Source organism: Dasypus novemcinctus, chromosome 21, assembly GCF_030445035.2.
Source record: "Dasypus novemcinctus isolate mDasNov1 chromosome 21, mDasNov1.1.hap2, whole genome shotgun sequence".
Lineage (NCBI taxonomy): Eukaryota > Metazoa > Chordata > Mammalia > Cingulata > Dasypodidae > Dasypus > Dasypus novemcinctus.
Window position 1 is genome coordinate 43,958,268 of NC_080693.1, and position 18,821 is coordinate 43,977,088.

The 18,821-nt window shown below is 37.8% G+C and overlaps 1 protein-coding gene across 12 annotated transcripts in view; it reads left to right on the plus strand.

Moving 5' to 3' along the window:
- BCAS3 (BCAS3 microtubule associated cell migration factor) overlaps positions 1-18,821 on the plus strand; it is a 586,860-nt gene that overhangs the window by 49,131 nt on the left and 518,908 nt on the right. For all 12 annotated transcript variants that reach the window (XM_071210528.1, XM_071210535.1, XM_071210533.1 and 9 more), the window contains one exon: positions 15,076-15,157. In XM_071210528.1, coding sequence (XP_071066629.1) covers positions 15,076-15,157 — 82 coding nt within the window. The remainder of the gene's footprint in view (positions 1-15,075; positions 15,158-18,821) is intronic.

Here is an 18,821-nt window from a genome sequence, read left to right on the forward strand (position 1 = left end):
ATTTTGATAGAAACTACTTAGATAGGCGTAGTTTAATGGGAAAGGTTTTTGTATGTAGTTAAGAATACCAAGTATTGATTGTGTTTTGAGATAGGTAACAATTTTTAAAAACAATTAAAATAGCTTTTATTTCTGAATATTTAAATAAATTATATTAATATTAATAAACTTATTTATCTCATTCTTTCAAGTTGATTGTCAATAATCACTTGCCTCATTTCTGATGGCAAGAGCAAGGTTATAGGTAATGTTAGTTTTCATGGGGCTGTAAAAAAGAAATTGAAACAGTGTTTCTGTTTTCTAAATATTACTCATATTCATTATATTAAATTCTGGGCATAGGAGCAAGGGAATAAAATGGGGAATTTCTGATTTTCTAACTTTTTATTTCTTTGATCCTTATAACCTGCCTATGATTTGCAATATTCTCTTGGATCTTAATGTTAAATTAACAGATGAGAGAATTCTTTTTTTCCCCCCAAATTGATATTATTAAAATATTAATAAACCATACAATTCATCCAAAGTATATAATAGTGTTACTTGATATAATCATGTAGTTGTGCATTCATCACTTCAATCATTATGCATTTTCATTATTTCAATACTACCACTAAACAAAAAAACAAACACAAACTTCTTCACCCCTCCATCTCTCTCTGAGAATTTTTTTTTTTAAGATTTATTTTATTTATTCCCCCCCTGCCCCCCCATTGTCTTCTCTGTGTCCATTCTCTGTGTGTTCTTCTGTGTCTGCTTGTATTCTCAGCGGCACTGGGAATCTGTGTCTCTTCTTGTTGCGTCATCTTTCTGCGTCAGCTCTCCGCGTGTGCGGCGCCACTCCTGGATGGGCTGTGCTTTTCTCAGGCGGGGTGGCTCAATGCAGGGCGCACTCTTTGCACATGGGGCTCCCCTGTGCGGCAGACACCCCTGTGTGGCACAGCACTCCTTGTGCACGGCAGCTCTGTGCATGGGCCAGCTCACCATACGGGCCAGGAGGCCCTGGGTTTGAATACCCTGGGCCTCCCATATGGTAGACGGACTTCTATCAGTTGAGCCATTTCCTCTTCCCTCTGAGAATTCTTTGTAAGCTTCTTTAGAGCTGTGGCCATGTCTTAATGGTCTTTGTCTCTCTCATGGAAGTACATTGTCTGGCAGATATTGGGCCCTTAATATACATGTGTTTAATGGATATTTTTTCAGATATCAACCTTTTGCTGGATATTTTCTTTTGAGTGAGGTAGAAACTCTATTTCAGAAAGTTCCAAATTAAATTTCACCATCTCTTTTTTTTTTTTAAAGATTTGTTTTTATTTATTTTAATTCCCCACCCCTCCCCCGGTTGTCTGTTTTCTGTGTCTTTTTGCTGTGTCTTGTTTCTTTGTCCGCTTCTGTTGCCATCAGCGGCACAGGAAGTGTGGGTGGCACCATTCCTCGGCAGGCTGCTCCCTCCTTCGCCCTGGGCGGCTCTCCTTATGGGTGCACTCCTTGCGCGTGGGCCTCCCCTACGCGGGGGACACCCCTGCGTGGCTTGACATTCCTTGCGCGCATCAGCACTGCACGTGGGCCAGCTCCACACGTTCACCATCTCTTTTTCTTTGTACTTACTCCCTTCCATTTGCAGTCTAGCCCTTTCCTCCTAAATTTACTAGTCTTATTACATAATAGCACCATAATTTTTCCATTATCAGCCATATTGAAACTTTAGTGTCTGTGCCAGGTATTAGGATGATACAATGGGCAGTGTCTTGAGGAGATAATTCTCCTTTTGGGGGAGATGTCACTAAGTAATTGCAGTACATATCAGTGGTACGTATACATCAGTGGTGGGTGGAGACATTTTTTTAAACTTTATTTTGTATATTTAATTGAAAATATAAACAATAAATAAAAATACAGTTGAACAAAAAACATACAATTCTCAAATGTACTGGATACATCTAAAAATTTTTTTTGAATCATACAATATGTTACACAATATATTTGGTTCATGGTAACTCATGCAGTACTTTTGACTATCATGATTAGGGAGTTGCTACTGGCATCTAGTAAGTATAGTCCAGAGATGCTGTTAAACATCTTACAATGTACGGGACAGCCTGCACAACAAAACATTGTCTGGTCCAAAATGTCAAGAGTGCCAAGTTTGGGAAAACCTGCTCTATGTGATCAGTGTCAGAATGGGGCATGAATAAAGTGCTACAGAACATTGAGGAGTGATGGAATGCCTGGGGGAGCTGAACACTTGTGCTGCCTAGTAAAGTTTCATAATATAAACACTAAATATAGTTTTAATACTACAGATTCTGTATGCATTGTTGAAGCACATTGTCTACTATCCTATTAATTTTTTAGTTACTATTACTTTCTTTTTATATATATATATATATTTATTTTTATTCATCCCCCTCTGAAATGGCTTCCTTATCTGTCTGCTCGTTGTCTGCTCATCTTCTTTTTTTAGGAGGCACCGGAAACCAAATCCAGGAGACCTCCCTTGTGGGAGGCGAGTGCCCAACTGCCCGAGCTACATCCATTCTCTGCTGGCTGCATCATCTCATCTGCTGGTTGCAGCGCCTGCTCATTGTGGTGGTTGCTTGTTGCAGCGGTTGCTTCTTGTGGCATCTGCTTGTTGCAGTGTCTGCTCATTGTGGTTGCAGCATCTGCTTCTTGTCTTTAGGAGGCACCGGAAACTGAACCTGGAATCATGTGGGAGGCAGTGCCCAACTGCTTGAGCCATATCTGCTCCCTGTTATTTTCATTTTACAGATGAAGGAATGAAGGCTTATGTTTACTGAGGTCAGGTTTGTTAATAAAATTAAGTTATAATATACATCCATATAAAGCATAAGTCTTAAGACTATAGTTTGATGACTTTTTACCTGTGTATGTATGTGTGTGTTTACATACTTACATACCTACATAAATGAAACCACCATTGTAACAAACAGTTTTCTTACTCAGAGAGTTTCCCCTGTCAGTATTTCACCTCCCCTTATGTAAACACAATTCTGATCACGGGTTTGCTTTGCCTACATTGGATTTCATACAAGTGTAAGCATAAAGAATGTATTCCTTTGTATATGTCTTCTTTTGCTTAGTTTTTTCCTCAGTTTATTTTCTAAGTTCATCCATTTGTAGTATTTTGTATTTTTTAAATTTTATTAATGTGCTTTATTTACTTTTTACATATACCACAATTCATTACCAGAATTCTTCTTTTGTTTTTTTAGTTTTTTTTCTTTGAGAACTTGTGAGTTAACAAAACAGTCATGCATATTGTTCAGAATTCCCATATACCCCACCACAACACCTTATATTGTTGTAACACATTTTTCTTTTTATTGGTATTTGCATTGTTTCTGATTTGGGGCTATGATGGTATTGGTTCTATGAACATTCTTGTAGATAATATGGACTATTACTCTTAATATATACCTAGGAGAGGAATTGTTGGCTCATAGGGTAGGCATATGTTTAACTGTTAACAATTATATTACTTTTTCCAAGAGGGCCTACCATTATTTAATTCTGTCTATAATATCTGAGAATTCCAGTTACACCACATCCTGCTACCATTGGTATTATCTATCTTTATTTTTAGGAGATACCCGGGGTTGAACCCAGGACTTCCTGCATGGGAGTCAGGCACTCAACCACTGAGCTACATCCACTCACATCATTTAAAAAATTTTTTTATTTTATTTTTAAATTTTATTTATTTTGCTCCCCTTCCCACTGTTTGCTCTCTGTGTCTGTTCGCTGTGTGTTCTTCTCTGTCTGCTTGTATTCTTGTCGACAGCACCAGGAATCTGTGTCTCTTTTTTTGTTGCGTCATCCTGCTGCATCAGCTCTCCATCTGAATGGCACCACTCCTGGGCAGGCTGCGCTTTTTTGCATGGGGTGGCTCTCCTTGTGGGGCACACACCTTGTGCAAGGGGCACGCTACACGGGGGACACCCCTTGCATGTGGCAGCACTGTGCGTGGGCCAACTCACCACACAGGTCAGGAGGCCCTGGGGATCGAACCTTGGACCCTCCATATGGTAGCCGGACGCTCTATCAGTTGAGCCACGTCTGCTTCCCCACTCCCATCATTTTTGATGGGAGTCTTACAAGACTCTTGTTAGTCTTACAAGAAAAACATTTAGTCTCTGTTAATATAATCGTTTTCTCCTTGGTTAGTTATCTATTGTAAAACTATCTTCTTCAATCAATGATTATGTCAGGATAGGTTTATAAAACCAATAAAATATGAAAGGCCTAGTCTTATAAAAGTGGAAAAAGCTATATGTCAACATTCAGTTATCTATAACACTGTTTCCTCTGTCTTTTCAATTGCAAAGCTATTCAGCACATAATAAAATAATGAGTTAAAACTCATCTAGTTTTGTTGTCTGAGTGAATTTGATGTGTTTATGACAGCTGCTAGGCTGACACTCTCTGTAATGGTGTTACATTGACTTCTGAACACCTTCCAGTCTGCCTCCTGGCATGTGTGTCTGTGTAGTCTGAGTGGTTTTACATTAACATCATTCCTTAGTAAGATCTTTTGACTGTGGAAGTGTTACTTGCAAATGGAAGATACCATTAGGTCTGCTTCAAAGGCCTGGAAAGATATTTGAATTGATGGGTGCTGAAGTAATGGCTGGGGTTTTGAAGTGTAATGTCTAAATCTGAGTTGCATAACTGGAGCAATGTGTGAGTTCAGACTGCTTTTCTTTGATCTTTTAAAAATCAAGCTGAAGGGGAAAGGTTAAAGAAGCCTTAAAATACTCCTCTTTGTGCAAAACTTTGGAAGTATGAAAATATGATTACAAGTTCCATTCATTATTTGTGTTCTGCGGTTTTCATATTCTTGAAACTCATTTCCCTCTTGCTTCGGATTTTGTATTTTGAAATTAGTGTCAAGACCGTATTACAGGCTAGGTTGCAATCTCTTTTATGTGGTTAGCAAATATCTGTTTTATAAATTGTTGGTTCTCACAAATATGCATTTTAGGTGGTTTTGTAGTTTTTTTTTTGTTGTTTGCTGGTATACTATGTAAGATACAGAGATACTGACATTAAATGAATCATTTGCAGTTAAATGTGCAACAATGAAACAAAAAAAAATCACTTTCCTCTTCCTTAATTCTAGGAACTTTCAAAAGAACAGCTTCTTACTACTATTGTAGTTTGGTGATGTTGACTTTCTTAATATAAGGCCACATTTCATTCTCCTTTTCTCTTAATTAAACATTTTTTATTGTTACTTTTTTTCCCCCCAGGTTTTTTTTTTTTAAGGAGATACTGGGGATTGAACCTTGGACCTCATACATGTGAAGCAGGTGCTCAACCACCAAGCTATAACTGCTCCACATTGTTGTTACTTTTTAAGTCTAGAAAAATGAATGGAACCGTTTTCTTCTTTTTTTAAAAAATTTATTTATTTATCCTGTCCCCTCCCCTGGCCCCCGGCCCCCGTTTTCTGCTCTCTTGTGTCCATTCGCTATGTGTTCTTCTGTGTCTGGTTGTCTTCGCTTTAGGTAACACCAGGAACTGATCCTGGGAACTTCTGGAGTGGGAGAGAGGCGCTCAATCTCTTGTGCCACCTCTGCTTCCTGGTTTGCTGTTTTCTCTCCTCTGTGTCTCTTTTTGTTGCGTCATCTTGCTGCACCAGCTCTTCGTGCAGGTCAGCACTCCTGTGCAGGCCAGCACGCTACACAGGTCAGCACTCTGCATGGGCCAGCTCTCTCCTTGGGCCAGCTCACCATATGGACTGGCTTGCCTTCACCAGGAGGCCCTGGGAATTGAACCCTGGACCTCCTATATGGTAGACAGAAGCCCAATCGCTTGGGCCACATCTGCTTCCCCAGTTTTCTTTTTTAAAGTTCATTTGTGTCTGTATAATTAGCATATGTGAAATAAATAGAAAATATTCATAAATATACACATGGTGATAAGAAAAAAATGCTGCAGGTGAAAACATAAAAGCACATAAATTTGCAGTGAATGTGAACTATTTGCCAGAGAGTGTGGAGAGTGACTTGACTTTGAGAAGGAGTCTGAAGACTAATGCGATTAAAAGATTGAATAGACAAAATGCTGCTTACTACAGCTCCTTTTCTCATGGGCTGTAAAGCTTCTGAAATAATATACCAGTGGGTATTGGAGGGTTCAAGAGCTGATTTTTACCAAAATGTGCTCTGTGACATGGCATTATAACAAATTTCCAGTTATTAAATATTAATAACATGCTGGGAGAACAATGGGGGAAAGATAATATGCTGACTAGCACTAAGGTAAAGCAATGAGGCTGGTAGTTATTTCTGCCAAGTTATAGCAAGCTGATACAGATTCAGAGTCGAAGTTTATTCATCAGTTCACTCAACAAACATATTCTTGGTTTAAGTACCATTTGTTGTTGTTTTATATAGTTGTATTTTTTTTTTAATTATCATGGTAATATATACAACACAAAATTTCTCATTTTAACAACTTTAAACCAAACTTTTAATTCAGTGGTATTCATTACATTCATGATGTTGTGCTATTGTGGGATGATGGAAACTTTTTGGTAATGGGTGATGTTGATGGGAACTGTCATTCATTGAATGCCAACTCTGTGCTGTATACTTTCAAATGCATAATTTAATCATCACAGTTACCTTAGTGGATGGTGGATGTAGATCACCTTCATTTTAGCACCTACTTTTTTTTTTTAAGCACCTACTTTTAGAATCATTACTCTTGTTCATTTGTGATACATATTTTTTAACAAATCAATTTTATTGTTACATATTGTAGCAGTTTAATATGGTTATACATTCCAAAAATAGATATTGGATTATGTTTGTAATCTGGTCTGTACCTGGGTGTGATTAAATTATGATTAGGGCTTTGATTGGGCCATGTCATTAGGGCATTGAGACCCTACCCCTACGTGGGTGGGGACTCACAGATAAAAGGCATGGCAAAGGACAGATTTGAGGGTTTTTGATGTTGGAGTTTTGATGTTGGAGTTTGATACTGAAGCCTTAAACTGGAGCCCCAGGAAGGAAGCTCACAGAGGAAAGAGAAGCAAGCCCCAGAAAGTGAGGAACCTGAGCTCCGGAAGAAGCAAACCCCGGGAAGAGAGGAACCCAGGAAGCCTGAACCCTTGCAGACATCGGCAGCCATCTTGCTCCAACACGTGAAAGTAGACTTTGGTGAGAGAAGTAACATGCTTTATGGCCTGGTGTTCTGTAAACTCCTACCTCAAATAAATACCCTTTATAAAAACCAACCAATTTCTGGTATTTTGCATCAGCACCCCTTTGGCTGACTAATACACATATTAATAATGCATAAATTCATCCAAAGAGTACAGTCAGGGGTATTCGGTATAATCACATATTTGTGCATTCATTACCCCACTCATTCCCAGAGCACTTTCATTATTCCAATAATAGTTGTGTTATTTTTAACTGATGATCTGGCATATTGTATGTACTTGGCATTGTTGCAACAGCCATAATTTTGGGAAGAAGTATAAAACTTTCAGGGTCTCAGATATTAGTTGCTTTTGTCCCTTTTCCACCCTCTTCCCAGAGTCATTATTTACCACTAGCTAACCAGAGGATTGTATGATATGAAAGGTATTTTTTTTTTAAGATTTATTTTTTATTTATTCTCTCCCCTTCCCCCACCTCCCCTCAGTTGTCTGCTCTCTGTGTCCATTTGCCGTGTGTTCTTCTGTGTCCACCTGTATTCTTGTCAGCAGTACCCAGAATCCATGTCTCTTTTTGTTGCGTCATCTTGCCGTGTTAGCTCTCTGTGTGTGTGGTGCCATTCCTGGGCAGGCTGCACTTTTTTCATGCTGGGCGGCTCTCCTTACCGGGTCACACTCCTTGCGCTCCTTTACATGGAGGACTCCCCTGCATGGCATGGCACTCCTTGTGCGCATCAGCACTGCACGTGGCCCAGCTCATCACATGGGTCAGGAGGCCCTGGGTTTGAACCTTGGACCTCCAATGTGGTAGGCATACGCCCTATCCGTTGGGCCAAATCCTCTTCCCGAAAGGTATTTTTTATCATTTTTTTTTCCTCTGTGAGTTTAATTTGTAATAGTTTTTATTTCTATGTCTTTTTTTTTTTTTAACAAATCAATTTTATTGGTACATATTAATAAAGCAAACAGTTCATTCAAAGTGTGCAATCAGTGGTATTTGGTATAGTCACATAGTTGTGCATTCATCAAATTCTAAAACATTTTTATGGTGATGAATGCACAACATTGTCATTATACTTAAAGCCATTGATGGGACACTTTAGATAGACTGTATGGTATGTGAATATATCAATAAAACTGCTTAAAAAATAAATAATTGTGCAAGAATAGCCAGAAATAGTAGTTAGGGAAACAGAGAGATTGAGAGGTGAAGAATTTTCTTGTTTGTCTATCTTTTTTTTGTTTATTATTATTACTGAAATAATGGAAATGCTCTAAGAATGATTAAAATGATGACTGCACAATCATGAGATTATACCAAATACCATTGATTTTACACTTTGGATGAATTGTATGATTTATTAATATGTATCAATAAAATTGATTTGTTAAAAAAAGATTTGAACTACAAATTTAATTAGGCACAAAAAACTGCCTTTTTCCAGAACTGATGATATGAGCTTTAAACTCTCATTCATATTCTGCACCCTATCATATCTGCCCCTGGAAATCAGGGTTCCTTCAGGACAAAAGGGATATAGCATCTGCCCAAATGGAAGACCATTGTAACAAAGGCTGCTTGCTTATATATATTAATTTGAAGCCATATTGTTCTCTAGAGGAGACTGATTCATGTAGTTCATTTGCTGTGTATAATAGATTTAAATACATAATTTCTTAGAAACTCTACAACTCATTTGAACAAGACAGGATAATTGGCTAATAAGCATATGATAAGTTGTTCAATCAACCTCCTTAGTCATGAGAACAATGCAAATTAAAACCACTCTGAGATTCATGACATACCCATTAGAATGGTTGATAACTTTGTTGACTAGGATGTCATATATTGCTGGTAGAGGTGTAAATTGGTACAACTTATTTAGAAAGCTATTATGTTAAAATCTTCAAAAGCTGCACATATGCCTAGACTGTTACCCAGCAATTCCACTACTGGATACATACCCAAAAGAAATGCACATACTTGTTTATTAAATGACTTACTCAAGAATATTCATGGTATTCATTTAAGAAAAAAAAAATATTCATGGTGGTATTTTTTTTTTTTTTAAAAGATTTATTTATTTAATTCCCTCCCCCTCCCCTGGTTGTCTGTTCTTGGTGTCTATTTGCTGCGTCTCGTTTCTTTGTCTGCTTCTGTTGTCGTCAACGGCATGGGAAGTGTGGGCGGCGCCATTCCTGGGCAGGCTGCTCTTTCTTTTTCACGCTGGGCGGCTTTCCTCATGGGTGCACTCCTTGCGTGTGGGGCTCCCCCACGCGGGGGACGCTGTTGCATGGCACGGCACTCCTTGCGCGCATCAGCGCTGCGCATGGCCAGCTCCACACGGGTCAAGGAGGCCTGGGGTTTGAACCGCGGACCTCCCATATGGTAGACGGACGCCCTAACCACTGGGCCAAAGTCCGTTTTCCATGGTGGTATTCTTTAAGATGCTATTTCAAAATGGTAAAATCATTGTTCTCATAGTTATAAAATGAACACACGCTTTAGATTTTATTTAACCTATTAATTAATGAGGAATTTGGCAAGTTTTTATAGCCATTCAAATGAGAATCTGAAGAACAGATACATAGGCAGATTAGGAATGCTGAAATGTATTTGCTAATAGATGCAACTGATTGACACTGAAATGTATTGTTTGGATCCATCTTTTCTTCAGGTTAAATTGTATGTCTACATGGCAAAATTCACTTGCATTTTTTATGGATAAGAATCAACTGCATTATTATCAGTTTTCAGCAATTTGCAGAATTGTAAAGTAACCCAAAAGCAGAGGTGCAGCTCCCTACAGAATTAGATAACTCCAAAGGGTACACTAGACAACTCTTAGAAATTGAAAGAGTACATAATCTTTTTCCCGTTTCAAAGTTATTTACAATTTTTCCTGACGTTTTAAGAGCCCGAAACTGGAAACAACCCAGAATTCCATCGACAGTAAAATGGATATCTTTATCGCAACAGGAATAAAAAAAAAACTATAGTCATGTGCAACAAAATGAATGAATTTCATAAACATGATCATGAACAGAAGAAACCAACCATTCACAAAAGAATGCATACTATGTGATTCCATTAACATAAAATACAACAAGTAAAACTTTATGTAAAGTATTAAAAGTCAGGACAGGGAAGCAGCTGTGGCTCAGTCAGTTGGGCTCCCGTCTATCATATTGGAGACCCCAGGTTTGCGTCCCGGGGCCTCCTTTTGAAGGCAGGCTTGCCCACATGCTGTGGAGCACCGCCCAGCCCACAAGCGCCGCAGAGAGCCGACTCAGCAAGGAGACACAATAAAAAAAAGGGAAACAAGCAAAAACATAGAAGAGCGTGCAGTGAATGGACACAGAGAGCAGACAGCAAGCAAGCTGCAAGCGGGGAGGGGAGATAAAAAATAAATAAATACAGACACAGAAGAATGCACAGCGAATGGACACAGAGAGCACACAGGACACAGAGAGCAGACAGTATGCAAAAAGCCAGAAGGGGGGGATTAAAAAAAAAGTCAGGCTAATGGTTACAGTTACTTTTTTTTCCTTTTTTTTTCTTTTATTTTTAAATTATCTTTATTTAAAGTTAATCACACAAAATGTTACATTAAAATTACTTCTTTTTATTCTTGAGGTGGGAATTCTAACTGGGAGGGGCATGGAGGCAACTTTCTGAGTGTCCTTGTATTCTGTTATTTTGATGTCTCTGCCAGTAACAGAAATTTATTAACGCAGAAAGTTAAACTGTGTGTGTAGTCAGACATATTTTTCTATGTATATTATTTTTAAATTTAAAAAAGCTTTGTTATAAAAATCAGTTGTAGGGAGCGGATGTGGCTCAAGCAGTTGAGTGCCCACCTCCAACATGGGAGGTCCTGGGTTGGTTCCCAGTGCCTCTTAAAGAAAAGAAAAAAAAAACGGACAGTGAGTGAAAAAAAACCCCCGCAATGAGCAGACAACAAGCACAAACAACTAGGAAAACAAAGAGGAAACAGATGAGGGAGCCATGGGGGAAGGGGAGGGAAAAAAAATCAGTTTTCTTTTTGAGCAGTGTCTGCAAAGCTAGGGGGAGGGGCTTAAAGGGTACTCTTTTCCTTATTTTGTGGTATTATAGAACTTTACTTTTATTGTCCCTGGTATTTGATTGAACTTTCCATTTTGTAGTCAGCCTTTGAAAAGTTTATCAGGATTTCAAAAACAGATTTGATTCTCAGGGCTAGATGATCTTCATTTGTTTTTAAAATTCTCTAAAAGCACTTGTAAGGTTCTCCCAGAATTTTTATAACCCTCTCTCAGTGCGTATTATTGCCTCGGTTGTTATAATTTCCTTTTGCCTTAGATTGAGTTGTAAGATTCTAAACTTATACTTTTCCTCCTGTTTTTTGGTTTGGTATGTAATTTGCATATTTTCCCCATGCAAAAGCTATTTTCAATGGTTGGAAAAGATTTTTTTTTCCTACAGTGTGAACAAATCATTCTTTGTTCTCTTTATTGTGCTTAAACGGGTATATCCGGTTTGTGCCCCAAACAACAAAAATCTGTCATCAGAAATTAAAATGCCAATAAGAACAAAGGCAAATACTTGAGGAGCTCTTGGAGAGGTTTCCTTTTCTCTTCAAGTTACCGTAGTTGCCAGGAAGCTCGAACATTGCTTGGTATACTCTTTTCTTGTAGTTCTGCTCTTGTATTTATTGTTATCGTTGGTTTAAAAGTGAACTTACGGCTCATGGTAATTCTTTTCAGGATTTATAAAATCCTGATTTCTCAGACTGCAATTTTCAATACGAGTTCTTTTAAGAAACTTAATCACTTTTGAAAGCCTTCCCCCCTTTTTAAAAATTCAGTTTTGATGTGCATTTCTTTGAAAGCAGAATTACCAATGAACATAGTTATAAAATTATTAGAGGTAATACAAAATGGCAGCTAAAGCAAAGTCTGAAAGGACTCGTCCATCTTCTCTATATCCTTTCTAAAATATACACGTTCAATCTGTATAAACATTATTAGTACTGTTTTTGTTCAGAGATGCTGTTCTGGAACCTTGACTTAGACATAATGAAAATTGGGTAATGAAAGTGGGGATGCATTTCATAATCAGTCCCAGTGGTTTTTCTCACCCACTTGTAAAGTGGTCTTCAGAATAGAAGTTAGAATGAAATAGGGCATTTGGCTTTATTTTGAAAGCTGTTATGCTGAAAAGCATGGTAAGTTCAGATTTCAAAATGTTTTTCAATGTCAAAGAAAGTTCTTGTGTATATAAATAAAGTGACAACAGACTTTTATCATGTTATGATTATGCCAAACAGGTTTGTTTTATTCTTTATTTTTTAGTACAATTGAGGACAGCATATCAAATAAGTACATTAGACTTACTTTTTAATATTTTTATTTTTTATGTTAAAACTTCATTTGATAGAACCAGAAGCTAAGCCTCTTATTTATTGAACTAATAGTACAGTGCCAAGTTTTGTGTTAAAATGCTATGGTTTGTTTATAGGTATTCATTAATTTAAATTATAATTTCAATGCAAGTTTTACAGTACTTTTTAATAATTTAAATTCTTTTGGCTATTGTTAACATTTCATAAATTGGGTAGGTAGAGTTAGCCATCTATAATAGAATTAGATTTCATTAGTGATACACCTTTTACAGTGTGATAAAATTCAAAGAGATTATAATTTTTTGATCTCAGAATTTGGTTCTTTCATTGAGTGGGAGTTGAACAATATGACCTTTTAAGGGTTTTTCTAAATTCTAAATTAAGTTCTATAATAATAAATTATAGATGTATAAGAGATGGAGTATGTAGTGGACTTAGTTTTCATTCTAAAAATTTAAAGTTCATAAAGGAATCTGGAGAGCGAACAAGTTCAAACAATTTACTGAGTTTGTAGCTTTTGTATGTTTAATTAATGATTGGTGGTACTTTTTTTTTTAAAGATTTATTTTTTATTTATTTCTCTCCCCGTCTCCCCCCGCCCCAGTTGTCTGTTCTCTGTGTCTATTTGCTGCGTGTTCTTTTTGTCCACTCTGTTGTTGTCAGCGGCACAGGAATCTGTGTTTCTTTTTGTTGCGTCATCTTGTGTCAGCTCTCCGTGAGTGCAGCGCCATTCTTGGGCAGGCTGCACTTTCTTTCGCACTGGGCAGCTCTCCTTACGGGGCGCACTCTTTGCGTGTGGGGTTCCCCTACCTGGGGAATACCCCTGCGTGGCACGGCACTCCTTGTGTGCATCAGCACTGCGCATGGGTCAACTCCACATAGGTCAAGGAAGCCCAGGGTTTGAACCTCGGACCTCCCGTGTGGTAGACAGATGCCCTAACCACTGGGCCAAGTCTGCTTCCCAAAATACACATTTTAAATTATTCATTTGTGTGGTTTTGTTTTTAGAGGTACCAGGGACAAACCCAAGACATTGTACATGGGAAGCAGGTGCTCAACCACTTGAGCTACATCTGTTCCCCTGATTGGTGGTACTTTTGTTGCATATTTAGTTATCATATCTTCTGCATCCACATGCTGTAGAGGGATTAGCTGTTGTAGCCAATAAATAAGTTGTAAAAATCTCAAGCAAACGTAAATATAATAGCTATCTAGGTGCTTTGATATTTTAACATTTATAAGAAACAAAAATATTTATAGTTTATAACTCTTCAATTAGAAGAGAAACTAAAGCTCTAAAAGTAGTTAATCTATAAAGGCAGCTCTGCAGATTTATAGTTTATTGTTGAAAGAATTTTAAGCCTCTTATTTCACAATGTATATCCTGTTGTTTTAAATTGCTTGTTTGGCAAGCTTATTTTAAAAAAATACCGTATACATTCTTCCTCTATTGAATTTTTCTCCTTTATCACAACTCTGTAAGTTCTTGATAAATCTTGAACTAGATTTATAACGTTTGCCATTTTCTCTATCTGATGTTGTACATTCCATCAGATACTATACAAATATGTAATTGTATCAAGAACTACAGTACCATATACAGTAAGTTTGGAAAGCTTTTAACGGATTATAATCTAACCTGTTCAATACTTCAGTCAGCCCACACTGTTCTCTTGAGCCACTATTTTTGAAAGGCAATGTTTTTCATACTTGACACATATATTAGCAAACCTCTTTTATTCTTTGGATCAATAGAAAATTGTGTACTTTAAATTTGAGGAGTTTGATATGACTCAATGAATAGACATCCATATGGTGTACTGAAAGATAAAAATGATGACATTTGAAGATGCCTTTTTTATTCATAGAATATTGAAATTAAAAGTATTCTTCAGGTCTTTTAGCTTACCTTCTCTGTTTATAAATGAGAAGATCGGCCAATTGAGTTTAAGTGATTTATTCAAGGTTAAGAACTGGTTAGTTGCAGAATCGTAACTGTAACCTAGGTCATTCTATTCCACTTCAGTGTTCCTTGCAATATACCTAGTTTTGTTTTTTCTTTCTCATGTGTAACATTTGCTAAAGTTGCAAATCTTTAATATTGCAGTATTTAAGTTCAGCTTTTCAGAATAGTGAGAATACTTACCTTTTTCTTACATGGAAAACAGGACACTAATTTAAAAATCATAGTTGTTTGGCTCTTATATGGAAAGCAGTCATGCAGGAGCTGAAAAGAGTAGTTGGCTCAAGATAAACATTATAGATTTTCAAAACTTACCTTTTATGTTCCTGTTCATATTGAATGTGTACACTTAAAATTTTCTGAAAGTATTTATTGTAATTAGAGATGTGAGTTTAAGTAATGTGTACACCAACTATAAATGTGTACATAGTAATTTCAGACAAAAAATATGATAGAATTTAAGAGGTTTTATTTTTGTATAATAATGTGACCTCAGTTTTCATTCACTGAAATATTTTCTGCCTTCTCTTATGCAGATCAGTGGGGAAGCACAGGAGCTCTTCTCTGTACGACATGGTCCAATTAGAGCTGCTAGAATCTTGCCTGCTCCACAGTTTGGTGAGTGTAGCCCTTAAGAAAAAACCCAAATCATTCAGAAAGTTTCTATTTTGTTGGTCTTGGACTACAGACAGAAGAATGTTAACTAAAATCTGTTTTTCTCCAAGTGTTCATTCTCCTCCTCCTCCCCCCAAGATAAACTCTTAATTCTGTCAGTTGAGATAGAAATAGGTAATCTTAACCAGTCCAGTATGACCATTTACTTTCTGCTGTGGTTTTTATTTTTCTTCCTTCTCTTTGATCTCTTTATTGCTTGTGACTTTGCTGGCTCTTTCTTGAATCCCTCCTCTCTCTTGCCTTTCATGGCATGGTTCTTCCCAGATCCCCTCTTTGTTGACTGTGCCACGTTTGTTATATTTCTGGCTTAGCTTTCTTCTGTGGGTATTCCCTAGGTCTCGGTTGTTCCCATGCCTTTGCCCTTCTTTTTTCGTTATACATACTGCTTTGGAGAGCTTAGCTTTCACTGTTATCTCTCTTAAAGATGATTCTCTTGTCTGAATCTCTACCTCTGTGAAAAGTGGAGTTTAGAGTTTGTGATCTTGAATCTCTGCTTTAATAGCTAATGTATCCTAATACTGTATTAAAAATACTATATATTTTAAAAAATTCATGCATATGTTTAAGTTAAACCTGGCTATTTAATGCATTAAACTTTCTTAAGATTGTATTTTCTCACTAACTACTGTGTTCTCTCTAATGTTTGTACATGTTCACTAAAAATGTAATTATATTAATATTGTTTGGTTAAGTGCATATTAATTCTGTTGCATTTGAAAGGTTTATCCTGAAGTGAAATATACGCTCTGTAAGACTTGTTTTAGTAGTTTGGCAGTGAGAATAATGTTTACTAAAAATGATGTGCTTGTGCATAGAATAAGTCTGTTTAAATGAAATGGGAAGGGTTGAAGTAACAAGGAAACAATATCCTGCAGTCATGTAAAGATTTCCCCCCTTGTTTTTTATTCAAAGATTTTTAAATTATTTATTTCTCTCCCCTTCTACCCCCCCCCCCAGTTGTCTGCTCTCTGTGTCCGTTTGCTGTGTGTTCTTCTGTGACTGCTTCTATCCTTATCAGTGGCCCCGGGAATCTGTGTTTCTTTTTGTTGCATCATCTTGCTGTGTCAGCTCTCCGTGTGTGCTGCGCCATTCTTAGGCAGGCTGCACTTTCTTTCACGCTGGGTGGTTCTCCTTACAGGGTGTACTCCTTGTGCGTGGGGCTCCCCTATGCGGGGAAAACCCCTGCGTGGCACGGCACTCCTTGTGCGCATCAACACTGTGCATGGGCCAGCTCCACATGGGTCAAGGAGGCCTGGGGTTTGAACCGCGGACCTTCCATGTGGTAGGTGGACGCCCTATCTGTTGGGCCAAGTCTGCTCCCCCCCAGTGCTTTTGAATTAAATGGTATAGGCAGATTTAAGCTTTTTGTCTCTGTCTCTCTTTTCTCTTCTTTTTCTTTTGCATTTCTGTTTTAGTGAAATATTTGATCTGTGAGATTGTAGAACATAACTTTTCTTTATTTTTTTGTAAGATTGATTTATTTATTTAATCCCCCCCCCCCCCCCGGGTTGTCTGTTCTCTGTGTCTATTTGCTGGGTCTTGTTTCTTTGTCGGCTTCTGTTGTTGTCAGCATCATGGGAAGTGTGGGCGGCGCCATTCCTGGGCAGGCTGCACTTTCTTTCGCACTGGGCGGCTTTCCTTACGGGGCGCATTCCTTGCGCGTGGGGCTCCCCTAAGCGGGGGACATCCCTGCGTTGCAGGGCACTCCTTGTGCGCATCAGCACTGCGCATGGGCCAGCTCCACACGGGTCAAGGAGGCCCGGGGTTTGAACCGTGGACCTCCCATGTGGTAGACGGACGCCCTAACTACTGGGCCAAGTACGTTTCCCCCATAACTTTTCTTGAAGGTTTTTGGAATTGTCAGCTTTCTCTTTGGATGGTTTTCTTCATTGAATCAAGAAGAGCTCTTTTTTGAAAGGACTCTGCTATACACTTTTCTTTCTTTTTGAAAGCTTTTTGTTTATGCCAACTTTTCTCAACTTTTACTTGGGGCAGAAGTAATTGTGAAAGAGTATCACACTATAAAAAAGATAATATTGCAATTGATCTTATAAAATTTGTAATGAAAAATAGTTGCTCCCCACCCCTCTTTTACCCACTTTAAATACGTGTATTTTGGTAGAGTAAATCCTTCAGTAGCTTCCTGAGAAAGGGTGTGTGGAAGACCCTTGCATGTGTCTGAAGATGTCCTATTTTTCCTTTACTCTGGATTGATAATTTGAGTATCAAAATTTTGTTTGTAAATAATGTTACCTCAGAATTTTGAAGGCAGTCATCTAACGTTGCAGTTATTGAGTCAGAAGCCATTTTGAAACTTTTTTTCCTTTGTGTATGCCTTTTTTTTCCTTCTCTCTGCGAAAAGTAGAAACTTTACCTTGTCCCTAGTGTTCTGAAATTATGCAATGGTTTTTCTTGGTTCATTCATTGCCCTAGGTCCCTTCATTCAGAAATCCACGGCCTATAGTTTTTGTTTTTGTTTTTTTCTTTTGTTTTAGAGAAAGTGTAGGTTTTCAGAAATATCATGCAGAAAATACAGTTCCCATATACCTCCCTATCATTAAGACCTTGCATTAGGGCAGTGGACTTGGCCCAGTGCTTAGGGCGTCCATCTACCACATGGGAGGTCCACGTTTCAAACCCCAGGCCTCCTTTACCCGTGTGGAGCTGGCCCATGTGCAGTGCTGATGTGTGCATGGAGTACCCTGCCACGCAGGGGTGTCCCCGTGTAGGGGAGCCCCACATGCAAGGAGTGCACCCCGTAAGGAGAGCCGCCCGGCGCGAAAGAAAGTGCAGCCTGTCCAGGAATGGTGCCGCACACACGGAGAGCTGACACAACAAGATGACGCAACAAAAAGAGACACAAATTCCTGTGCCGCTGACAACAACAGAAGCGGACAAAGAAGACGCAGCAAATAGACACAGAGAACAGACAACCAGCGTGTGGGGGGAGGAGGGGAGAGAAATAAATAAATAAATAAATCTTTTTAGAAAAATAAAAACCTTGTATTAATGTGATAAATTTGTTATAATTGATAAAAGGATATTATTATAATAATACTATTAACTATAGTCCATGGTTTACAATGTATTCCCTCTTTGTGTTGTACAGTCCTATTTTTTAATTAGCTTTATTGAGATATCATTCACATACCATACAATTCACCCATTTATAATGCAATGGTTTTAGTATATTTCCAGAGTTGTACTACCATCATCACAATTTAGAACATTTTCAACACCCTCAAAAGAAATCCTATACCTGTTAGCGATGTTTTTTTAAAAAATTCTAGTAACATATATGCAACCTAAAATTTCCCTTTTTAACCACATTCAAATTAAATTTTACAATTTGGAGAAATATTCTTCAATTTTTTTTTGATGATTTCTTTCCCTAAATTTTTAAATTCTCATGGTACTTGTATTATTTGAGAATTCTCCCCCTGGACTGGTTAATATAAAAAAAGAAAATCATTCTTTTCTGTTCATTTTGGGAGATTGTCTCAATATTGTTTATAATCTTTTGTTGATTAGTTCAGTTTTTGGTATCATGTTTTTCTTATCTTCAGCCTCTCATATAAAACACTCACCTTCTCTCTCTCCCTCTCTT